A 24,319-nucleotide genomic window follows, 5' to 3' on the forward strand; every position below is an offset into this window, starting at 1 on the left:
CCGATTGGCCGCCCGGCGGTTCCGCCCCGCCTTCCGCCCCGAATGACAGCCGGCTCGGCCAATCGCGCGGCGCGACAGAGCGGCGTCTCTCGCGCGCCGCTCGCCGCGTCCGGTGCGCGGCGCTTCTGGAAGGATCCCGGCAGCGGGGCCCGGCAGCGCGGCCCGGGCGGGCGCGAGCGAGCCATGTCGGGGCTGCTGCACACCACGCTCAGCGGGCTCAACAGCGACTCGTACTGCGAGATCAGCCAGTACCGGGACCAGCACTTCCGGGTGCGGCGGGTGGCGGGGCCCGGCCGGGGCGGGGAGGGCTGAGGCCGGGACAGGCCGTGCACGGAGCCGGACAGCGGGAGGGCTCGGGGCGGTGGGAGCGGGACGCGCTGAGCCCGCGGCGTGCGCCTCTGTGCCCGCAGGGTAGCAGGCAGCTGCAGGAGAAATCCCTGAAGATTTCCTCCACGCTGTATGTCGGCAACCTGTCCTTCTACACCACCGAGGAGCAGATCCAGGAGCTCTTCTCCAAGTGCGGAGATGTCAAGAGGATTGTCATGGGTCTGGACAAGATCAAGAAAACCCCCTGTGGCTTCTGCTTTGTAGAGTATCCTTTCTGGTTCCCTTCTGTGAGCACGTGTGTGGTTGGCACCTGTAGTTCCTCTGCACAGCAAGTGTATCTGTACTGCTGCTGGAAAGGTGATAGCCAAGTGCTTCCTACCAGGCACGTCCCGTCCATCCTTGAACCTTCCTCTCTGCACCCTGAGACTAATTGTATAGTGGTTCATAGGTGACAAGTGCCACCAGAACAGTAGTTTCTGGAGGTGGCAGTGAACCCCTTTGGTTCATTAATTTCTTTAATGATTTTATGGCGACTGTTACAGTCATCAGCCTGATGTCTTCCATGTCTAGATCACATTTACTTTCTCATCTCAACTGCACACCTGAAGGAAGTAGCAGGATAAGCCATGGGGGCATTTTCAAGCAGAGGGTACACGCCTATGCAGGTTCTGCCAGGAGCTGTCTATGCAAAGCTCTCCTGTGAAACATGCTCCTTGTTGTATTTCAGTCAAGTTTTACATAGTACAAAAAGGCATGTTACTGATTTTTTGCCCTTAGCAAGGCTTTAATGTCTTTGTTCCATTGTCTTGTCTGTGCAGGTATTAACATTAAAGTACAAAATTCTGTCTGAGCATTAGCTGGTCTTAGCTCGGATTTACACGAGTGCAGTTTCTGATCCCATAGGGAAGAATAGAAAAGGCTGGAAGGCAACGGGGGGGGGGAATTCTGCTTCTCAAACACAACACTTGCCTGTTTTTTCCCCTGTACCCAACAATGCAGCCCTCTCAGTTGTCCTTACAGAGTGCCTCAGGTACTACACGAGAGCAGACGCCGAGCACGCCATGCGGTTCATCAACGGCACGCGGCTGGACGACCGCATCATCCGCACGGACTGGGACGCAGGCTTCAAGGAGGGGCGCCAGTACGGGAGAGGGAAGACTGGAGGGCAGGTAAAGGCTTCTTCCCTGAGTTTGATCCTGCAAGACTCTGTGCAGATTGTTAAGGTATTGAGGTTTGCTCACTCCCAGGCTGTTTCAGTAGTTGATACTTGGTGTTAAAGGCTGGAAGTAGAACTTAAGGCCATTTCTGTCTAGGACTCCAAACTTCCTGCAGTGTAAGCAGAATGTTCCCTAACCAAGGTAGTATCCTTGAAATGATCCAGAATTTGTGTAGAGGGATGGTGGTTGCCAGGCCAGTCTCATAACACAGCAGTTTCCCCAAGGGCAAAGATGAGATTTAGATGAGATAAAGTGTTCGGAAGGCCAAGCTTGGCAATTCAGAAAAGTGTACTGAAAATCTGAATGAAAATACTTTGGTGTCTTTTTTTGCTTCTAACCTGAAAAATTCTCAACCATCAGATATATCCTTTTTTGTCATTTTTACTACCATTACCACCTTTTTGGTGGATTAGTTGAAGAGATCTCAGATGAGTTGAAGCACTTCTAATCTGCACTTCAGTTCCCCACCAACTGAACAAGGAGGGGATGATGATTCTCAAGTCTTGTAGGAGATAGGCAGTGCTGGCTGTTAATATGTGTGTTGTTGCTGTGCCCCAGGTGCGAGATGAATACCGGACAGACTACGATGTGGGAAGAGGTGGCTTTGGCAAGATCATTCAGATGCAGAAGGCAAATCACCAGCCTGCAATCTATTAATTGCCTTGTGATTCCTAGCTCATAGAGGGCTCTGTCCTTCCAGAGCTAGCCCTGTTCTCTCAATTGGGATCAGGGTATGGAATGAGATCCAAGTTGCAGCAAACGGTGACTCTCCTTAGACTGTGGATATACATGTGTTCATTCTCCCTTCTTTCTGAGCTAGAGAGGATGTTCTGTGCTGATACAGGGCAACAAGGGGAAAAAAATGGACAACTCTGTAGGATTCTGGGCAAGAAGAAATGCAGCATGTGACACACACCTTATGCTATGACATACTCTTCATGTTGCACTTAAGCAGGTGGCTTCCTCCAAGCTGCAGCTGCAGCCGTGGTTGCTTTCAAATGGAACTTTTTTTCAAAGGCTCGCCACCATTGGAGCCCTCCAGGTGCCTGGGCACCTAATGAGGATGCACAAGAGATCCAGGCTTCTAATTTACAACCTGACCTGCTTAATAAAAAGTACCACTTTGAATGAGAGAAGTGGACAAGGTCTGATCATCCATTTGGAGGTGCTTGTCTGCATATCTAGCCCTTGGGTTGGTCAGGGCCTTCAGAGCACTTCTGTTTATGATGCCCCCAGTGCTGCCTGGCTTTTCAGATCTTCACTGTTGGGTGTGATTTTGTTACAAGTTTCTGTTAATTTTTTTAAATAAACAGTTGTATTGGGTCTGACTGAGATGAAGGTAATTTTAACCCCTAGCAGCACTCCTAGAGCTCTGTTTTGTATTGATAGCTAGAAAGGTGTTGATAACACACCACTGTTTTGGCTATTGTTGAACAATGTTCCCACAGCATCAAGGCTGTGGACATTCCCACCTCACCAGCAGGCTGGGGTGGGGGCAAGATCTTGGGATATTCCACACCATAGGCATCTGCTCAGCATAATAGCTAAGAGAAAGGAGATGGGGGGCATTCCTTAGTAAAACATCTGTCTTCTGGAGCAGCTGCTCTGTGTACTGAAGCTGTGCTTCCCAGGAAGTGGCCAGATATCTCCTGCTGGTCAAAAGTAGAGAATAAATATTTAGTTTCCTTTGCTCCCACATGCAGCCTTGCTTTTGCTTTATTAAACTGCCTTTATCTTGGCCCACAAATTCCATTCCCATCTTCCTTTCTCCCTGCCTCCTCCCACTGAGAAGGGGAGTGAGAGAGCAGCTTGGTGGGTACCTGGTGTGCAGGCAGGGTCAGCCCAGCACGGGGCCTGAGGCAATGGCAGTTCTGTGCTAAGTGCTTTTTAGCCGTAATGGATACTAAGTAGGCAGCTGCTGTTGGCTGCATTTCTTATCTCTTTACTTTTCTGAGCTTTGGGAACATGTTAGTACAAACCATGGCTCTGTGCTTTGCCCTGGCACTGATGGCCTTGCTCTGCTGGAGGAGCTGCCTTGTGGAGATGCCATTTCCCCCTCCCACCTGGTGTGGGTGGCTTCATTGTTCCTGCTCACCCTTACGTGAGATGTTTAATACTAATTAACACAGTTGGCATATCATGGGGTCTGTGTAATCTGGTGTCTTCCTGGTGGAAGAAAAGACAATTTTTGGGTGAGTCAATACTGAAATGTGCCCTGAGGTGGCTGGTCCGTGGGTGGCAGACTGTGTGGAAGGATTTGGGCAAGTGCCTGGGCTGGTTATCACATCCCATAGCCTGGGACTACACCTGAACAGGCAAGTAACCTTGGCAAACTGACATGCCAGCTGACAGAAGGTGCCTACCGCAGTGAAAACCAGCAGCTTCTGGCACTGTTCTGGGCCTTGGCATGTGCAATTGGCAAAGCCACAGTTGAGGGCTGTCAGAGGGCTGTGGTTAACTCAGGGACCCAAGCCACCTCTGAGGGTAACAACTGAGTTTAGGTTACAAGGGGACAAACTCCATTTGAGATGATAGTAGAGATAGAGGCTCAAACAAAAACAACTACAGTTGCCCCAGTAGTGGGAAAAACAGTGGACGTGGAAGTCAGTGGGTCTATATCATCAGTTATTAGGGGAGGAGGAAGAAGGGTTCCATCAAGAAGGTGGTCCTTGAGAAAAGAAAATGCAGGAAGGAGTGAGGGAATTCAGACAAGAAGTAGAAACTACCCAGTCTGAACTCATCAGAACTTTGAGACATGGAAAGATTACAGCCACTGGGTCTGTGGAATAGAACTGGCTGCTCCTATGCTGGCATAATGGGGCCCAAAGTCAGCAGGAAGATAGGGAAGCCCAACAGCTACTCTTGGAAAAAAAATAAGGGATATCACCATGTGCCTATGGATGTAATCAAGATATCAACTGTGTCTCCATCAGCTAACAAGAAGGAGACACTAGCTTTCCTGGCTTTGGGGAAAGTGCACGTTCCAGGTTAATGTTAGCTTGAGATCCCTCTCCATCGAGTAACCTGGACAAAGCACAGAATCACAGAGTGGGTTGGGTTGGGTTGGAAGGGACCTACCTTAAAGACCAGCTGGTTCCAAGCACCTTGCCATTGGTAGGGACACCCCTGAGGAGCAAAATGACAAGAGTGACTTGGTGGGCACCTGGTATCCAGCCAAGGTCAACCCACTCCAACAGTGAGTCCCACACCAGTTGCAGTTTGTGTGTCAGAACCACTTTCTCTGTTACACAAACTGGGTGGGGGGCACACATCTCCTGTTGGTGTCTTAAAGCTTCTGTCAAGCTGGACACTAGGAGGGTGCATGTGTCTCACCATGGTTCTCTCCACTTCTATCTTGCTGGCTTTTCCTCTCCTGCTGTGCAGTAGCTCATGCCTGATGAAACCAGTTGCTTCTGCTCCAAATCAGACCAGTCCGTATGTTTCACATCCGCAGTTCTAGGAGAATTTTCCCTGTCCTGTTTTCTGTCCCACAACTGGAGTAGCCTATAAAACATAACCAATGCTCAGTGGCCACTTCAGAGAGGAGGAAACCAAGAACTCCCTTGCCTGTGTTTCCTCCTATTTTAAGAAGAGCATGGCCAGCACTCTCTAGCCAGTTCTTAGGGCCAAACAAGAGACGAGAAGAGATGGAAACTTTCTGATCTGTCCCCAAGAAACTCTCAGCTAGGGCAAGAAATTCCATCGAACAAGTTAAATTCTGTCTGTAAATTGGGTTTGTATTATGTAAACAATAGCAGCTGCTCCCTGCCCAGTAATGTGTCATGATTTTTCGTGCATTATCTTGCCCAGGATGATAGAAACTTGCACATCCATATGCAGACCAGGTGGTTAAATTAGTTTAACACTCACATTACCCCAAGTCTTGATAACTGAGCCTAGGAGGGGTGTTACATTTAGTTTGTCAAAACATCTCCTACCTGTTTATTTTGCAAGTCAGATTGCTGTGCCTGCACAACTGACACAGGTCTTGAAGGAATTGCATATTTATTCTTCAGTGGGTTTAAACAATGACACCATTGACTAGCCTGTGATGCAGGTTGCCCCCGAGATGCAGTGAAACGGAACAAGACACTGACTTAAAATTGGAAAAATACAAGCAGTCATCTGTCCAGCCTTGAAAAGCACCATCAGTGTGAGGTCCTGTGTGCAGAATATGAATTAGAGATGGAATAATTGCTTGGATAAACACAGCAGGAAAATGGGAAATATTAAGGAGGATGGGGGTGTAACACCCTTAAAACCCTATGATTAGCAAAGATATCTTTTGTGTATGAGGTCAGGAGAGCAGCACACCTGTGCAGCCTTTGGCAATCTGATGGTGGCAGTGAAGGGGTAGTTCATCAGGAAGTGGCCACAGTGATGGAAAACTACCCATCTGCACCAGGGAAGTGCCACTTGCACTGCCCATGCTGCCTCTGCCACCTCCTCTGCACACCACTCAGGCTTGCTTCCAGCATACTGAGGTGTGGGTGCCATTGAGATACAACTCTCTCATAAGAGAGATTCTCCTCTGAGGCACCAGGGTGGCATCCTGCTGGGTGCTGGCATCATCACAGCATGTGGTCACCTCCAGGACAGGCTGTGAGAAGCCACCCTTTGGCTAGTTACAGGGTGGACTGGGGGACAAGAGCAGGAACCAGGGCACCAGCTGCAGCACTGGGAAGAAAGGAGAGCAAAGGAAGAGCAAGCACCTGGCAGCAAGTCATCAGGCCTGACCTGCAAAGGCAAAGCAAGGCCAGCATTAAGCCTGTGGGATTAGAGCTGGCCACCTGCCACAGCTCAGGGCAAAGAGGATTACTGGATGCACACAGGCTCCTCACAGCTACTGGGTCATGTGTGCTTAAGCTCACCACAGAGAACAGAAGGGTTGAGGCTTGCCTGGAGCCAGGTGAGTAAGGAGTGATAAGAATCTCACCCATCACTGGCTTTCATTTCCTGGAGCCCTTCTGGACTGTGAAGGCTTGCAGTATAACCCAGTGCTGCCACAGAAATATCAGGAGCTGATATCAGTTTGCTCTGTTACACCAGTGACCCCATCTGCCTGTAGTCAATTCCCTGGATTCCAGGACTCGGGCCCTGCTGATGGATTTGTCCCACTCAGCAGCCACTGCAGCTCCACTCCACCAGCAGGGAAGGGGTTCTGACAGTGCTCAGATGTATAGGGAAGAAGATGGCACATTAACTCCTCACACTGAAGCATTTGGTGTCACAGAGCAGAGCAGACTTGCCAGCCTATTTTAATTCCCAAGTGGTTCAAAATTTAATCTGCTGCTACATCTCTGCCTGCCAGGGCCTGTTCTGGCCAGGGAGCAGTGCAGGGGCAGGCTCTGCAGCTGCAGCTCTCCCTCCAGAGGCTCAGCAGCACAGCCCCAATCTCCATCCTGCCCCCAGCTTGCATGGCCACACTCATGGCCTCTTGGCAGCATCTGGTGTCCAGAGAGCTGCTCCAAAGGGTCCAACAGGAAAGCCCCATGTAAAGCCAGACAGGGAGGGAGGCTGAGTCCCCCACTCTCTGTACCCCCAACACCCCAACCCACCAGCACTGCATCCCTGGCATGATCCCAGTGGCCACAGCCAGGCCCCCACTGCAATGGCACCCCAGCCCCTGCTCAGCATGGCTTGGGCCAGACACAGGGGACTCAGCAGCCCTCAAGCTCCCCTTTCAATCCAGGGGGGAATGGCAACAAGGAAATCACAAATCAAGCCTGGGGAGGAAATGCTCCAGCTGTCAGGGCAAAGTGCATGCAGCTGTGTTAGGGCTCCTTGCTTCCTTCCCCATAAGGCTGGATTATTATGGGCCTCTCAACAGCAAACCAGGCTCTGCTTTTTGCTGATTTTCTCAAACCACAAAATGGCCCCTTCCAGACTGGTACAGGAGAGGAAGCCCATCCTAGCACTTGCCAAGGCTTCACCAGGAGCAACACACTTCTCTCCCAGCACCTCTGCAGCATGGAGCCTGGGCTGCTGTTGGAGCAGGCTGCTGGGGCACTGGGTACAGCAGTGGGAACAGATGGTTTGTGTAGAAAACACACACTGAGGCTCTGGCTGGGTGTTGTTCACCCACCAACTGATGTGCTGAAATGTGCAGTAACACCTGTGCAGCCTGGGAAGGGCAGAGGTGCTGCCCAGCAGAGGATGTGGTGCCAGCCCTGCTGGCTTGCATGGAGACAGAGGCAGGGGCCCCCCAGAGTGAGTGTGCAGAGCTGGGGCAGCCCCCAGAGCCTGGGGACAAACAGTGCTGCTGTACCCATGGTTGAGTGGCACTGGCTCCCCCACCCACCACACCACCACAGGCTGGTGGCTGCCAGACAGCTGCTCTCCCTGCTGAGCTGCCATGGTGGGAGCTGGGCAGAGCTTCCAGAGTCCTGCTCCATGCCCCAAACTGCCAGTCCCAATGGGTGCCTGGGATGGGATGGCAGAGCTCAGGGGGATGGCCTATAACCAGGCAGGGATTTCCCACGGGCACAAACAGACCCACAAATGGACATGGGCACAGATGTGCCCACATGTATGGGGGACACAAACACAAACAAAGGCACAGGGGCCTGTAGCAGTGCCAAGCCAGGGGTGACAGCTGTATCACAGGCCCATTGTCCTCTAGCCATGGGCAACAGCACCCAAAACTGGGTGCACAAGGACATGGCAGGCTCAGGGCTCAGCAGGGACCCATGTGCTGCCCCTGGCCAGAAGATGCCCATGAGGTGTAGTGGTGAAACCAGCATGGCACACTGAGGCATCAGCCTGACTAGGAGGGCTGTGAGCACCCAAAGAGTCACCTGTGCCTGGGTGCTGGGCCTGAGGCTCTGGCAGGATGCCCCAGCCTGGGACACTGGGGCAGTGAGTGCCTGTCCTGGGGCCAGAGCACCCCCTTTTACTGCAGGGACAGCCCTGGGGCAGGGCTCATAGCTCCAGCCAGGGGCCAAGCAGAGCTCCTGGTGTGGGTACCTTGCTGCTGACCCTGCAGTGACCCTGTGCCACTGCCAATAAGCAGCGAGAGATGCCAAAACCAAGCACAGTCCATCTGCCTTAAATTAGGTTTTTTTGGGATACTTATGTCAGGTCTGATTTAGACCAGACCAAAATCTAGAAAATCATCTCTCATGGATGCAGCCCAGCTTGTGGTCAGGCTTCCTCTGCAGGCCACTACTGGTACCTCCAGGAGGTTTCATTTCCAAGGCCTTTACTGTATCCACTGCTCAGGAACTTGGTGACACAATCCCTCCCTGCACAGGGCCTGAAAGGCAGGACCATGACAGGCTGCTGTCCTGCCTCCCCAGGTACCAGCAGCACTGGCTGGAGCTGGTTGAAGCACTGCTTCACAGCTCCAGGCTCACAGTCCCAGGGGAGGACAGTGAGGACTGGCTGGCTCCAACTGGGAGGTTTTGGGCAGGGATGTCACCCAGCACAGCTGGCTGAGACCAAGCACTATTCTGCACTGGCACCCAGCCCAGAGGCATGGAGGGTCCTGCTGAGGGGTCCACGACCACGGGCCATTAACAGATGCAGCAAGACCAACATAAAAAAGCACTTAAAAACATTACATTTAATAGATTTTTTTAAAAAATTGCTTTAAAATTATAGAAAGGCAGATGAGGTTGGACACAAGTACACCTACACTCACAGGACTCTCACAGACACTTGAGCAATATATTTATACCAAACAGCATGGTCAGGGCAGTTTGCTGGCTGTGTCACGAGTACCAGAACAAATTGCAGAGCTCCAGCCATGGCTGCCATGTACAAGTCTGGCACTTGGAAATCAGGGAGGAGGGGGTGAACACAGCCACATGACAGATGGGATGACTACAACTGCACCATCACGTGCACGAGGAAAGCAACTTCATGGGCTGAGGGCTGTGCTGTTGTCACTGCCCCTCTGTGGGACTGCAGGAGGGCAGAGACCACCAGCACTCCCATCCAGCCAGGGGACCTCCCTGTGAGGGGAAGAGGCAGTACATGACCCAGCTCTGCAGTTTTGACTCTGTGTTTTGCCAGTGGGTAGGGTCAGAGACACAGACACCATAATAAGGAATACTGTAACACCCACCCTATAATTTCTATACTGTTATAAGTCCTCACTTTTCTCTAATTGTACCCCCTAATACCTGTCCACAGAGTTCCCAGTCATTTTCCCACATAATACACTCTGTGACTATAGTCACTCAAGCTTCACAGTATCCAAATAGAGCTTGAGAACATTTCATGCTTTGGTACCACATGGGTTGTCTACTGTCAGTGGAGGTAGCTGGTAAGCTAATTGTTTCATAATGATCCAAACCTTAACATACAATGCAATTATTAGAGCAAAAAGCATAAGGATTAGCATCAATTAAATGACAATAGGGTAAAGCACTCAGTTGAGAATTCTGGCAGCTATAGGACCCATCCAAAAAGAGTCTCCCACTATCCATGTTCTCCATCTTTCTTCACCCACTCCATCACATGATGAATTTCTGCCATGTCATGATGGACAGCAATCAAAGTCTTTTGTCCATTCTCTTGGGCTTGTTTCAGCAAGCCCCAGGTCTGTGTGTTGTAACAGTTCCTCTACCAGTCAATACCAGTGGGAGTAAGGCTGCAAGTCTTAAATCAGGGTATAGCTAGATTCCAAAAATTAACAGGAGGTAAAAAACTAAAAGACTTCTCGTAAAAAATATATAAAAAAATAAATAACTAAAATCCTGTAACTGCAACAAAGTTACAGGCACAAATATTGGAGTGACTACTTGTATCTTCTGTAACATTGTCTACAAATAGAAAATCACAAGAGGTTCTCAGGCATCCGGTATACATTCTCAAAAAGTATACCTCTGACTTTCAGATCCTGGCCCCTAATTTTCTGAAGAGAATTTAATATTACATCCAAAGCAGCCAAAACTCACAATTTAGTACTGTGAATGTCATTCCAAAATGCATCCTGCACAAAAGAATCCAAGCACAAAACTATAAACTGCTTAGAGTCCCCTGTGTCTAGGGTTATCCCTGGTGCTCCCTGGCCATGCAAGCACACCATCTAAGAGAAAAGAGGTTCCCCTGGTCTTTGCTTAAACTGTTCAGATATTTCATCTATGTTATGTTGAGTATAATCACCTATGAGTATTCCTCCAGACCTGCTGACCATTAGCATCTAATTCCACCTTTCATCTCCATGCTGGTCTCACATCTACAAATTCACTGGGGAAGCAACCTCATCAAAATCCACAGAATCCCAAATATCTCCATTCAATTAATCAAGATCTGCCTCTGCAATTACTGCATGCATTTTCTTGTGATTCACTTGCCCCCTCCTTTTCTTATACCAAGCTACTCTAACTGCAGCCTTCTCAGCAAGTCTGGGAAATTCAATTTACCAGCAAGCGGCTTAATTTGGCCCTTTAGCATTGCAATTTGATTCTGCAAATCATATCTGTTGCTCCATTTCAACAACTGTTCCTTTTGTTGGTGTTTTGTTTGATACACTGTTAACAAAGTCCATCCTTGCCTTCCCAAACTCACAGGTTCCTTTCTTTTTTTAGTATATGCTTTCTCACATGGTCCTCCAACTTTAACCCACTTGAGGACCAGTGAACTATACAGAAGGTCTTCCCATCTGGGAATTTCAGACAGGACTGATTCCTTTAGATTTTAAAAGCAACAGTTTGTTCTGACCCTGCTGACTATGCTGGTTTTGTTTTGGTGGTGGGTAGGGTCAGAGACAGAGACACCAGCTTAAGGAACAGTGGCATTTGCCATGATGGAAAACTGCAAAGAATCACAAAAGGATAAGCTAAGCAATGCACCTAACCATGAACAAAGAATTACAGAGGGATAAGCTAAGCAAGGCTAATCATTGCTGAGAAAGAATGCCTGCAGGGATTAAGAAAGACACACCACCAGTTACCCCCATGAAGGTACATCATCCAAGTCTAAGAGACATCAGCTGTGGGGTGAAGCTGTCACAGCCAAGGACTGGAGAACCACTCCAGTAACAGGAATTCCTGCAGTGCCTCCACTTTTGCAGGCCACGAGGCTCCTCCAATTTGCTGTGACAGTAGTCCAGCTTTTACATGACTAAACAAACAAGTTGACTTAATTTCTAATTTCATTTTCCTGCCAGCTTTCTCCCAAAGCCTGGCCAGGGCTCAAGGATGATGTTGTCTTTAATCCTACATCCCCTAATTAGGCCCAATGTGGCCTTATCCTGTTTCTAGATCTAGGAAGGTGAACATGTTTTGCCAATAAATAACACATATAACAATACTTCGTTAATGAGCGGAAACATACAGCATTTGGTTGGAATATTCATTCTAGGTCAACTTTGGCTCAGAGCCTCAGTACTTCACTCTGGGACTCACTCTCTGCAGAAGAGGGGATGGATGTACTCTCTAAATCATGATCTTGTCCCAAAGTGGCAAAGAGGTCCTCGGAGCACTGGTCCCCAGGCCCTCAGACTGCAGCAGCCCCAGGGCTGAGGTCCTGTCCAGGATGGTGCAGAGGCTTTTCTACTGTGGCACAGGCTCTTGCTGCATTTTTCGCTTCCACGCTGTTCCAAATTCCATAGGCAAAGTAAATAATAAAACCTGCAGGACAGTTTCCATAATGAAATGTGAAATAGTTGGCTGTCAGCACTAACAGACCCCCAGGAGAGACCTGTGGGCACTGCACTCCCCACCACAGGACACCTACCCACAACCATGCAGACGGCAAAGCGCGCCCAGGTGCCTGAATCCAGCTTGACCATCAGCAGGATGTTAATGAAGGTGCTGAAGATTGGCAGGAGTGGGAGGAAAGGTACCTGCAAGAGACAAGAAGTGCTGTGTGAGCTGTGCCTTGAGGGACCAGGCTGGGCTTGAGGATGCTACTGGCCAATGGAAAGACCCCCTCCCTGCCACAGAACAGAGCGGCGGCCACTTCCACACTGGGATTGCACCTCAGAGACACAATTCCAGGTGCTGGCCTTTCCTCCTGACTGCCTGGCAGCAAGCCCTGGCAGACCCTGCAATGCCCAGATCCTGACGGAGTGCCAGGGGGGTGCAGACAGCAAGATGCAGGGGGCTGCACTCACTTTGAAGTTCAACCGTGCATTGCTCTGAGGCTGCCTCCAAATGATGATGGTGAGAATGAGCAGAGCCACGAAGAGCAGCACCAGAGCCACAATACAGCCCACACTGGCATCCTTCAGCGCAGCCATATTGACGGTCAGGATCACGCAGGTGACTGTGATCAGTGCGGCTGCAAGAGAGGAGGTAGTCAGTGGGCTGCATGGCACATGGCCTTCCTGGAGCCCTGAGCCTCACCAACAGCTGGGCTGAAGCACCCATTCCTCTTGGTGAGGTCCAGCACTCGCTGTCTCTAACACCCACCCCAAAGCTTTAGGAAAGTCCTTTGCTGGAGACACTTCCCAGAGCAGTAAGCTGCAGGGAACCTGCGCTTGGACCCAGCTCTGGTGCTTACCCAGACCTGGCTGAGCCACCCCATTCTGGCTGTACAATGGGACAGATCAAACCTTGCTGGCTGAGCCCAAGCACTCTGAAGGAGCTGGGACTGTCCTTGCTGGTGACCAGCGTAGCTGAGGCTCATCACAGGGATCTACCATGACACCTGCACATCCCCAGCTTAGCACCCATATCCTCCAACAATGCCTGTGCACCCCAAACCACAGCTGTACTCTGCACTTGGCACCCTGCTTAGGGTTTAGCACCTGCTGGCATTGCCAACAGCAATTGGCAACCAGGCCCCTCTCCTCTGCCTGGCATGGTCTCCATCCCTTCCAGCTCTGCAGAGACACACCAAAACACTTCAGCCCCTGGCAGGAGGGGACACCAGCTGCCAGTTCCCACTCACTCACCAATGGCTGCGACACAGACATAGACAATGCGCCCTGAGAGCACAGTGGGGGTGTCCCCAGGTGGGTTGAAGAGCATCACCAGCGACAATGTCTCTTTGTGCTGGGCACTGGCAGCAGTGATGGTCGGGTCCATGATCACTCTGTCCTCCTCGTTCCCATTCAGCTCCAGCATTTCCATGGCCCTCGGGGAGTTCAGCTGTCTGGGCTGGTACCTGAGCAGTAAAGACAAGCTTGCAGCAGAGCCCAAGGAACTTTCCTAGCCCAAGGGAAGAGTGGGCAGCACCTTCATATCCCTCCTGCTCTGGCAGTGCCCCCAAAACAGCCACTCCAAGGACATGCCCAGAGATATACACAGGCTCTGGTCAGCAGCCTCCATCTTGGGGGCTTGACACTTCCCCAGGCTGCATGCCCCTGGAAAAACACTGTGGCTACAGGCCCCCAGGACGATGCAAGGAGCATCCACCCTGGGCACTGCCAAACACGAGGAGTGACGCACCGGAGGATGAGCACGCACACGGCCACCAGGGTGTAGGCCAGCAGCGTGCCGATCGACATGAGGTCCACCAGGTCCTTCAGCTCAAGCAGGAGGGCAAACACGGCTGCAATGAGGACATGCAGCATGAGCACAGCTCCAAACCACTGCAGGGCTGGGGATGGGGATGTGGCCAGGAGCCTTACCTGCGAAGAACCCCGAGACAAAGGTGGCAATCAGAGGGGTCTTTCTGCCACTGTGGATCCGTGAGAGGAACTTGAAGAGCAGCCCGTCCTCTGCCATGGCATGGATCACTCGGGGCATGGGAAACATGGAGCCCAGCAAGCTGTCATGGAGAGAGATGAGGCAAGCTGCCCACATCTACCACCCAGAAGGGGAAGGGACCGGCTCTGTGCCAGGAGCAGGATAGCAGCTGAACACAGCAAATCCCCAGCCCAGCTGGGACAAATGCTGTGCCAAGCAGTGCCAGGTATAGAGTCCTACCTGGTGGAGAGGGCACAGAGTGAGCCAACGGCAACAGCGTAGCGGGCTGGTTCCCAGCCAACTGCCTTGAAAGCCTCAGGCAGAGGGCTGCTCTTGTCCAGGAGGTAGTAGGGCACCATGAGAGTCAGGGATGCAGAGACCCCAAAATAAGCCACAAAGCAGATGAGGAGGGACACAATGATGCCAATGGGAATCGAGCGTTGTGGGTTCCTGGCTTCCTCCCCTGTCCAGACACAAGAGGCCACATGTGCCCCACTCTAGTGCACAGCATGAGGCAAGTACCCCCAAGGGATGAGCCAGAGTAGGGACTTTCCATGGCAGCACAGGACTGGGGAGCAGCAAGCAGGGGTTGTTGGAGAGGAGGGGTCCCTAGCCATGCTGCTGCACTGGGAGAAGGGATGGAGCTGGCTGGTAGCCTGGGTTTGCAGCCCCCCTGGCCATGCCAGCCCTTCCCCCCACCAGCAGCTCCCTCTCCCTACAAAGCCTGTTGAACAGAGGTCCTCCTTGAATGTGTGCCTCAGCTTTGCAAAGGTATGCTGCACCATGCTTCCAGCAAGGGGCTCAGCAGCAGGAAAGGAGGAGGCTGCTGGGCAGCCCCTGGAGACAGGGAGGTCAGGCAGAACAGCCTGTACCAGCCACCCACTAAGTAGATTTCTGGGGTAATGAGAGGAAATTAAGAGAGCTGCCTGTGCTCCAGGAAGCAGCAGTTTTGCATGAACCCAGTCACTTGGAAATAGGCTGCTTGAGGCTGGGAAATAACTAGGAGGCACCAGCAATTCCCAGCACTGTCGCAGGCTCGGCTCAGCAGTCAAAAGGCTCCCCGCTGCTCTGGGAGCTGCCTTCACAGGCAAGGTGCAGCCCTGCTCCCACCATGTGGTGTAATGAGCCACTTTTCCTGGGGCAGGGCAGGCTCTGAGCCCTTTTGTCTAGCCCAGCTGAAGACACAGACTCCACAGGGAAACTTCCCAGGAGTGGTGAGACCAGCTGTTTTCCCAGACCATGTAGCATCCTCCCCCATCAGCTCCTGGCCAGCTGCTGGCTGTGCAAGGGAAATGCCCACACCACCCTCACCCAAGGCAGTACCTGTGGTGGCAATACAGTCAAAGCCCACAAAGGCATAGAAACAGGTGGCAGCACCAGTCAGCATCCCTTCCAGTCCAAAGGGGAAAAACCCACCAGAACCAAAAGTTTTTTTCCTGGAAAAAATGCAGTAGAGAAGCTGTCATGAGGTGTAAGGACAGCAGGGCCCATGCCTGCCCTATGCCAGATCCTGGCCTGGCACACTTGCTCTACTTACATGTCATTCGGTGAGTCTGACTGAGAGAAGTTGACATAGTCCTTCTCTGAAAGCTGCCAGTTCTTGATGTCTCCCTTGATGATGCCAGCAATGATGACAAAGCTCAGCACCAACAGGTTCACTGCTGTGAAGATTTTGTTCACAAGGGCAGATTCGCTGACACCAAAAGCCAGCAGTACTGTGGGGACAGAAGAGGTGAGTGGGGACCCGTCAGGCTCTCATGCCATCACCCATGGTACCATGGAGCCACTCTCCTGCACACCCACCAGTAAGCAGCAAAATCAGGATTAAAGCAAAGAAGTCTGGATGCTTGGCCAACACTCCTGGCAGCTGCATTGGGATCTTGTTGGCAAAGAAAGTGGAGATGTGGTTGCCGATGATGTTGTCAAATGCTGCACTCCAGGCTCGTGCCACACTGGCTGTACCTGGTTGATGGCAAATCTGTGCATTAGGCTGAGCACAGGGCAGACTGGTACCAGCCCCCCGCACCTGAGCACCCACCTCCTGCTGATCCCACCCCACACCCTGCCCCCACAGCACCACACACTGCCCCCTGACGCCCCCCATGCTGCCAGCACGGTGCTGGAAGGAGCCCCATGCATGCCCCATAGGCTTTGTACCTATCACATAGGACAGAATGAGGTTCCATCCGGCTATAAATGCCCAGATCTCGCCAACGGTAACGTAGCTGTAGAGATAGGCAGAGCCAGCCTTTGGCACACGAGCACCAAATTCTGCATAGCAGAGTCCGGCCAGTACAGATGAGAAAGCAGCCACCAGAAAGGAGAGAACAATGGAGGGACCAGCCATTTCTTTGGCTACTTCGCCAACCATCACATACACACCAGCCCCTAGTGTACTACCCACACCCAGGGACACAAGGTCAAGTGTGGAGAGACAGCGAGCAAAATGTGTTTCAGAACTCAAGTCCACCATGCGTCGGCGGATCAGCTTCTTCCCAAAACTGGTCATTTTTCCCCCCAGCATCTTGTCTTCTCCTTAGTGAAGAATCAAAAGAATTTCCTGCAAAAAAAGGAAAAAGTGAAGCTCAGGGTCCTTCAAGCAGCAGGAGTGGCACTTCATATAGGCACTTCAGGTAGGCAGTGCTGCACAGTCCTTGCACCAGAACAGTGAGCCAAGGATGAACCCAGTCTCAGTCCATGGTGGAAAATACTCATTGCTCAAGCCCTGTGTGGTCTCAACCATAGAGCTCATAGGCATGCTAACAGTGTGCTTGCTGAACAGTCTGCAAGCTCTGCAGGCTGTAATCACCCCGAATGTGTGACAGCCCCACTCCTCTTGCTCACAGCAGCCATCTATCTCCAAAAAGCTTGGAAGATGAGCAACCTGTGAAGCAGGCATCCAGCACAGAGGAGCTGCAAGGAAAGGTCCCAAAGGCCATGGCCACAGCTAGCACCTCTGCTCAACACTCAACCACCCATCCGTGTCTTCTCCCTGTTTCTCCCTTCATCGGGAAAGCGAGGAGACTTCATCCAGGCGCCCAGGACTGCATGCCAGGCTACATGTATCAGCCTAACTACACAAGGATAACTTCGTGACCCTTTTCCATAGAGGATTATCAGGACCGCAGCAGCAGCCACCAGCTAGGCTGTTTCCCCATAACCAGCAAACCATCCTGCTTCTTGATAAACCTTCTCCCAAGCTGGTACATGTCACATTCAGCCTCCACCCCACGGGCAACAAGTGCCCCAGCACTTGCACCCCCCTCAACCACTGCCTGGACAACTCCAGCTGCCGTCTCCAGCGCTGCTCAATTGTTCGGAGTATTTCCAGATTCGAGATCCGCATCCCATAGGTAGAGGAGAAGCAACGTGTCGGGCGGCAGCAGGAGCCTCTGGCTGCCCGCTGGGAAGCTGCTAGCTCGGGACGGCAGCCTCAGCCCCCGCGGGGACATCTCGGGCTCCGTCCGGCCGCGGAGCCGCGGATCATACACAATCCGAGCGGGCAGGATCGGCCACGTGCGGTGAAATAGATGATGCAACAGCGGCACCGGTTCCGCCAAGACCCTCCCGGTTCGCCAGCACTCACCAGCTCGCTTTGCCGCGGTGCGATCCACTCTAGGCGAACTCAGTTCGGCTGACAGCATAGAGAGGGACGAGTTTCGCCCGCGATGGACTAGTATGAGAGGCAGAAACAACCGCTCAGGAAGCCGCCCCCAACCTGAGAAGGAAAGCGCAGAGCGGGAGCCGCGCGGGTGGGGCTGGGAGGAGGCGTTCCCGCGCGCGGGAGCCGCGCGCGTTTTAGGAAATAAAAATTCCAGGAACAAGGGGCGCAGGGGCGCGGGACTTGGCCGGCGGGCAAGGGACCTTGCTCCCTCGGGAAAGGCTACGGAGGGGGCGGGCGAGGGTCCCCCGAGTCCAGATGTGCCATGAGAACAGAGCCTGCCCGACCTTGCCGCTGGCAGTGAGGGGCTGCGAGCGGAGCTCAGCCCGCGGCTCGGGGGGGTGACTCTGCCCCGACCTCTGAATGCTCCGCTATCTCCGGAGAGATGAAGAGATGGAAACACCAACTCATGCTTCTAGCTGGTAATGACGCCAGCTCGCCCCCGCTTCTCTGAGTCGACGAATTACGGTCAGCATCGCCCTTTTCCTCCCTTACCCAATGACGACGTTCAAGCTCAGACAACGTCCTCTCCCTTCCGGGGCTGCCAGCTGCAGGCAAGGACTCAGCTGGGCAGCACCATCGCCGAAAATGCTCTCACGCAGGGTAGGCAGCAGCACGGGCATAGCAGGACTCCAAGCAGGGTCACCCTGTCCCAGACAAGAAGATACTGGGTACCTAGAACAGTGAGGGGGCTGATTACATGATTTGGCTATTGCCAGAACCCTTCCTGCAACATCAGGCGCTGGGAGACAGTTTCCAGAAGGGAGCAGCATCAAGACACCAGAACAACTCCCAGACCTCACATGCAACTCCACATTTGTCTTCCCAGTGTCCCACCGTCACCTCCCAGTCATTACTCTCCACTCCCATCATTCATCAGAGCCCTGATCCAGCAGCACAGGCCAAGGGCTCTGAGCAGGAAGAGGCATGGAACAAGCTAAGTGCGTGTCTCAACAGGAACAGCCGGAAGACAAGCACTAGCAAGGCACATGTAGCCAGCATCAAAGGAGGGTAGGAGATGGCTTCAGCCCATAAAGGGAGCAAGAAGCCCTGCAGAAACAGATCCACATCAGTCCCTGGATATCCCCACCACCTCCCACGACTGAAGCATTAGAGTATTTCAGATTGGAAGGGACCCATAAGGACCATCAAGTGCCTCTATGTTTATAAATAATAAGTCTAGAAAGGCATCTTTCACTAACTCCCTTAGTACCTGCACCAAGAAGTTACCTTCATCATGCATATACAGGTAAACACACAGCATGTTAGGGCTCTCTGCTGCAGATTGTGCCAGCACTGGAGCTGCCCCAGCAACCAAGTTCTAAGCAGGGGTGGGAGACAGCTGACACAGCTTCCCTGTGCAGCTGTCCCAGGAAGGGATGTGGGCTGTCTGCAAATGCACATTCCAAGGCAGCCAGGAACAGCAGTCAGAAAAAACAGAGGAGGAGGAGCAGGCTGGCCTTCCCAGCCCAGCCTCAGGGCACTGCCATCACCAGACAGCGGGACTCTCCAGTGCCTCACCCAGACACAAGGCAGTGCAAGAAGGTGCCTGCATCAACTGACAACAGAGAGAAAGCAGCAGAGCAGGGCCAATAAGCAGGAACAGTGAGGGACTGGACTGAGTCCCAAGCGCTGTTTCTCACCACCTGCCCCCAGTCACTGATAACAGAAGAGTAATAAATAGCCAAAAAAGCCTAATGTGCCATCAGTCAGCATTGACTTTTTCCACATCCAGTGTGAAGGTGGTCTAAGGAAGAAACCTGCCCATACAGCTGCCCACCACCACACATCCAAGCATCTCACCTGGAAGCATCAGTTTTGTCCAGAAATGCTTCCCCAGAGCCACACTGTACCTCCACCCACCAGCATTCAGCTCCTCCTTGTAACAGACCTCAAGTCTCTGCCTGAGCAAAACCAGCTGCAGCCAAGCACAGACCTGCCCTGTTTGCCCAGTGCTTTGGGGGATCACTGGCACTGGGCACTGCCTCTACCCAAGCAGACAGCAAGCACCACTGCAAAAGACACCTTTATTTTACTTACATACAAGGAGTTATAAAATTAATTCACTCAAGAGCTCCACACATATATCACTGGCCCAGAGGCTCACACAGCCAGACAATGGCTGCTGTCTGTCCCCACGTCCCAGCTGTCAGTCTCTCCCCAGATCACCACTGTTGAACACTGCTGCATCTTTCAGACAGATTCCTGGGAAACAACAGCAACATCAAAGCATCAATGCTTCTGGCACTCAGCACCTTACCCCTGAGAAAGGCCATGAACTGTATCCCTCCCACCTCACTGCCCTCAGTTACAGCAGCAAGGGATCACTGGAGCATCCCTGCAGCCTGCCCAGAAGCGAGGGCTCACCATGGTGAGGGAACATACCTGCTGCTCTGAGATGAGCCTGCAAGGAGGAGATTGTCTGCTCATAGGCTTCACACTGGGCAGTCTTGTGAGCTGCAGACAAGGAGGCAAGAAGGTGTGTGCTCAGCCCATCCTAAATACCTCATACTCAGACTCTCTAGGGCAGCAGCTAAGAACCTGCTCTACCCCCTAAACATGAAGTCAGCCCCACTCCCATGGAGCTGCAGGCCCTGGGCTCCAGGTACAAGCACAGGGGATGTCACCTGGATTGCAGGTGTCCTGCAGTTCTCAGAACAGCCAGTTCCACATACCAAGCTCGCCCTTCACTTGCTCCAGCTCTTTCTTCACACGCTCCAGTTCCTGGGAGAGCTGATCACCTGCAGACTGGCAAGTGCAGGGTGCAAGTGTGATGCAGGGAGGTATCATCTGTTGGGAAGGAAAAAAATATCTCTCACAATCATTCCCACTGCAACACAGCCACAGCACAGCCCATCCTCTGGAGGAGCACTGCAGCCCATCCAACACTCCAAGTCCAGCACCTGGGGACGACTGCCAGGGCACATCCATCACAGGAGCTGTGCCTGACAAAGGAGCCGCTGCAATGAGCATCATCCAGCACCCATGGGAAACAAGAATGCCTTTGGGTGGCTGCAGCCACAGAGTGAAGAGCCCTAAAACTGCTGGAAAATGCACAAACTTATTTTGCAGGTAGAAGATTTGGAGATGCATCTTGCAGGCTCTGCACACCCCATCCTGGAGCCATGTCCTACGTGTCAGGACATACAAAAGTGACAACACAAGCCACAGGAAGTTTGCATGATTCAAAAGGCCCTTAGAAAAATCTAATTGGACAGAAGCCTGCAGTCTCCTGAGCATGGAGAGGTGGTCAAGCAATGCAAAAAAATGCTCATGGTCTTGTGTAAACCCCAGGGAAAGGCTAAAACAGTCAAGTGCCAGCCAGAAATTGGCAGGTCCAGGTCTCATCATCTCCCACCTTTGGCATAGCTGGCTCAAGCCAGAGACTGAACAGTGCTCCATGGTGACAAGACACAGCTGGCTCTTACCTGCTCAGCATCTTCATACCCTGAAGTCAGGCCAGGGGCCAACTGTCTGGACAAAGAGGACTCCTCATATACCCATGTCTGGTCACTTTTACCTGTGAAGAGAGGTGTCAGCACTAGAAACCTGCCATCCTCAGCCACTCTTCAACCTGGCCACAGAGCTGCTCCAGATCAGGGAAGGACAGAACCTGTCCAAGAGAGTCAGAAGTCTCCCAGCACTTCCAGCCCAATAGCTGCTGCTGGCTTGGCCTGTATGGGTGCTACTGGGAGAAAGTGCTCCTGTGTGGCCTTGCTCCCAGAAGCTCTGGGCTCCTGCCAGGAGAGTTTGCTCTCACAGTGAGGGTAGGCAGCTGCCTGGGCAGGGCTGTCCCAGCAGAGTGAGGAGAGCCCTCCCCTTCCCCTGCAGGGCTCAGGACTGCAGGCTGCCCAGCTGCAGTTCCTGTGAAGGCAGCACCCCGTGCCTGCAGCACAGGCTGGAGCACCCTCAGCACAGCTGGACAGCCAGGGCCCATCTGGGGAGCAGCACTGCCCAACAGGCACCTGCCCATGTTTCTCCACACTCCCCCCAACATAAGGCAAGAATCTACACCTCCATACTGTTCACCTGCTCCCAAGACAATCCTTGGTGCAACCAGGCATTTTTTGCTCTCACCATTTTCCTGCAGCTCTTGGGTCCTATTGCACACCAGCTCCTGTGTAGTTGATCCTGAAGTAAGACCCAGGAAAGGAAAATAAAGAGCATCAACCGCTGCTAAGAGAGTGCCCTGACTGACCGCAGCCTCTCCCTCTCCTATGAATGAGCCTTGAGAATCAGATTTGCCCAGGCTCTCCTGGATGCCTCTCCAGCAAAAGAGGGAAAGGACTTCACTTGGCCTTGTTTGCTCTGCACTTCACCTTCCCTCTTCTGAGCCAAACCACACTGAGTCTTCCCCCAGTCCTTTCCCCAGGATCAGCTTTGACCCTGCAGCCAAGACCTGAGCATTCTTCCCACGGCAGCAGCACCCCCCTCCCACAGCTCTGCAGCCTCTGAGGCTTCTGCCAAGACTCACCTTTATTGAGGCAAAAACGCTTGGACGGAACCCCGTTTCCTGGAGGCTGCAGTGAGGAGCGGGAAGCCACGGCAGGAATTGCTGTAGAGAGCCTTGAGGAGGGCTGTTTACGGCTCCTAGCCTTGGGAACAGCTGCAGTGGACAGTAAGCACAGAGGCCGCTATTCCCAAGCAGCTCCATCACACCCTCTCCAGGCAGCTCAGCCTGCAATAGGTGCACAGGCACCCGTAGCCGTGACCTCACACCACCACGGGACAAAGGCTCCAAAGCCAGCAGGCTGCCAGCCCACACTGGCGGGAGGCCAGACAGTGTTAACACATCCTTTGGGGTATGAGAATGTTTCCTAGGCTCCTACCTGTGCCGCTCCCTTGGACTCTCCACTCCTCACGCCCTGTCCCCAGCCAGCTGCAGCCCAAGCCCTTCCCCTTCTCCATGCAGCACCCTAACCCATGTGCTTCCCGGCTTCGCGTGAGGCTGCTGGCAGGTGCAGAATTACTTTTCATCTCTCTGTTCCGGCGGGGGGCGGGTTTGGGAAGCCTGGAAGGCTGTGACTGCTGCGAAGCCCCGCTGGCATGTTGAAACCTGGATCTGGCAGGCGAGGTCAATTTCAGCCTGGTCCCTGCGGGGAGAAGAGAGGGTTCTGCAGCGCCGGGCGGGCGGGCGGGGGCCGTGCCGGGGGTCCCCGCCGTGGCCCCGCTTACCTGCGGGCCGGAGGAGCCGCGTTTCCCAGGCGCCGCGCCCCGTGCCGGCCGCGGGGAGCTGCAGCCCCAGCGAGGCCCGTGCGCGGGACACAGCGAGCCTGGCGCGGTCGCGGCCCGGGAAGCGCGCAGGGGTGCCGGCACCGCCGCCGGAGGAACCGCGCCGCGCCCGCCGGGACTGGGAGGGAGAGCGAGCGCCGGGACCACCGCCGGCCGCGGGCTGTGGGAGGCACCCGGGCTGCCTTGGGGCCGGGCTCAAGCCAAGGGCAGGGGCAGCAGCGGCCTCGCAATCGCCCGCGCTCAAGTCCGGGACCCGCCCGTGGCTCGAGAAGGGCAACGGCGTGGAGGTGGCGGGTCCGGCGGGCTCGGGCTGCAGCGCGTTGAGCTCCCCCTGGCCCGGCGTGGGCTCCGCGGCCTCCCCTAGCTGCAGACGGGCGGCGATGGCGCGACACTCCTCCTCGAAGAAGCTGAGGTAGAGCGGGGTGGACGGCGAGCACAGCGCCTGGACGTGTTGCAGCAGGTCAGGGCAGTCCGGCTCGGCCGGCTCCGGCCGCCACATCGCGCCTCGGCACCGCCGGGAAAGCCAGGGAGAACAGCGGAGCTCCGCCCGTGCCCGCGCCGCGCCTGACCCGCCCGTGCCCGCTCTGTTCCGGCCGCTCTCCCGCCCCGCCCGTGTCCATCCTCCGGACTGTTCCCCCGCCCCGCCCCGCCGGTGCCCGCTCTGTCTCGGTAGCTCTACCGAGCCTCGCCGGTGCCCCCTCTCTGCCGGCCGTTCCCCCAGGCAGCCCCCAGAACCAAGCAGACAATTGGCTTCACAGTGGTTTAATGCGAACGGCACCGGGACGTTACACTGGACAGGGTGCAGACAGCTGGATGGATGGCAGCCCCGCGCAGGGCAGGGGAGGAGCCGCCCCGAGCGCGATCGGCGGCAGCAGGAGGCAGGGACCGAGCCCCTCCGAGGCCGCGGCCGCCTCCACCGGCACCAGGCTCCGCGCTGCCCCACGGCCCCTTCCGGGCCGAGCCAGCCCCCGAAGCAGCTCCCTCGCGCTTTCAGCGACTTCTCCCCAAGAGCCACCTCTCGCCCAGCAGTGCCAGTTCCTCACCAAAAAACAGAGGAGACGTTGGGAAGGCCTCGAGGAATATGCCTGACAGGAACAGGAGGGCATCCACTGTAGGACTGTGCTCCAAGAAAGGCTCAACTGTGCCACAGCAAAGTGACGAAGCACTTATAAAACCACCCAGCTTTGACCTGAGGAGCCCCGGAACTGAAGCTCCAACCTCACTCATCACAGCTGCGGCAGCTGGGGGAGCCTCCAAATCACACTTCTGCTGCAGCAAGCCATAGCCTCATTGTCCCC

The 24,319-nt window shown here is 53.8% G+C and overlaps 3 protein-coding genes and 1 long non-coding RNA gene across 8 annotated transcripts; 1 reads left to right on the top strand and 3 right to left on the bottom strand.

Annotated features, from left to right (window-relative positions):
* The first annotated feature begins 27 nt into the window (after positions 1-27).
* On the top strand, positions 28-2,872 carry LOC306808536 (nuclear cap-binding protein subunit 2). Its single transcript, XM_079319194.1, has 4 exons — positions 28-270; positions 411-592; positions 1,358-1,496; positions 2,103-2,872. The coding sequence occupies exons 1-4, from the start codon at positions 43-45 to the stop codon at positions 2,199-2,201; spliced, it is 648 nt and encodes a 215-aa protein (XP_079175320.1). The 5' UTR covers positions 28-42; the 3' UTR covers positions 2,202-2,872.
* Positions 2,873-4,058: 1,186 nt separating this feature from the next.
* SLC7A3 (solute carrier family 7 member 3) lies at positions 4,059-17,802 on the bottom strand. Of its 3 annotated transcripts, XR_013776019.1 has the most exons (14): positions 17,401-17,581; positions 16,286-16,688; positions 15,932-16,090; positions 15,666-15,843; positions 15,452-15,564; positions 14,369-14,591; positions 14,071-14,210; positions 13,889-13,991; positions 13,393-13,604; positions 12,610-12,776; positions 12,231-12,339; positions 11,900-12,124; positions 5,483-5,705; positions 4,059-4,938 (listed from the first exon to the last, which is right to left on the bottom strand). XR_013776019.1 is itself a non-coding variant. In XM_079318942.1 (12 exons), exons 2-12 carry the CDS (start codon positions 16,650-16,652, stop codon positions 11,991-11,993), a joined length of 1,905 nt encoding a protein of 634 aa, XP_079175068.1. In that variant the 5' UTR covers positions 16,653-16,688; positions 17,715-17,802; the 3' UTR covers positions 9,080-11,990. The 3 variants fall into 3 exon arrangements, 2 of the variants coding, with proteins under 2 accessions (XP_079175068.1, XP_079175067.1); XM_079318942.1 differs by lacking the exons at positions 4,059-4,938; positions 5,483-5,705; positions 17,401-17,581 and adding an exon at positions 17,715-17,802 and having other exon boundaries at positions 9,080-12,124; XM_079318941.1 differs by lacking the exons at positions 4,059-4,938; positions 5,483-5,705 and having other exon boundaries at positions 9,080-12,124.
* Positions 17,803-18,326: 524 nt separating this feature from the next.
* LOC306808301 lies at positions 18,327-20,574 on the bottom strand. Of its 2 annotated transcripts, XR_013775958.1 has the most exons (4): positions 20,465-20,574; positions 20,175-20,246; positions 19,830-19,994; positions 18,327-18,464 (listed from the first exon to the last, which is right to left on the bottom strand). It is a non-coding gene; the product is annotated as an uncharacterized lncRNA (long non-coding RNA). The 2 variants fall into 2 exon arrangements; XR_013775959.1 differs by lacking the exon at positions 18,327-18,464 and having other exon boundaries at positions 19,803-19,994.
* Positions 20,575-20,615: 41 nt separating this feature from the next.
* Positions 20,616-23,649, bottom strand: LOC306808590 (uncharacterized protein). 2 transcript variants are annotated; one of them, XM_079319299.1, is made up of 4 exons: positions 22,965-23,649; positions 22,264-22,882; positions 21,819-21,920; positions 20,616-21,309 (listed from the first exon to the last, which is right to left on the bottom strand). In XM_079319299.1, the coding sequence occupies exons 1-2, from the start codon at positions 23,518-23,520 to the stop codon at positions 22,575-22,577; spliced, it is 864 nt and encodes a 287-aa protein (XP_079175425.1). In that variant the 5' UTR covers positions 23,521-23,649; the 3' UTR covers positions 20,616-21,309; positions 21,819-21,920; positions 22,264-22,574. The 2 variants fall into 2 exon arrangements, with proteins under 2 accessions (XP_079175425.1, XP_079175426.1); XM_079319300.1 differs by having other exon boundaries at positions 22,264-23,649.
* Between the last annotated feature and the right edge of the window lie 670 nt (positions 23,650-24,319).

This window comes from Erithacus rubecula (genome assembly GCF_903797595.1).
Source record: "Erithacus rubecula genome assembly, chromosome: 15".
In the NCBI taxonomy this organism is placed as follows: Eukaryota; Metazoa; Chordata; class Aves; order Passeriformes; family Muscicapidae; genus Erithacus; species Erithacus rubecula.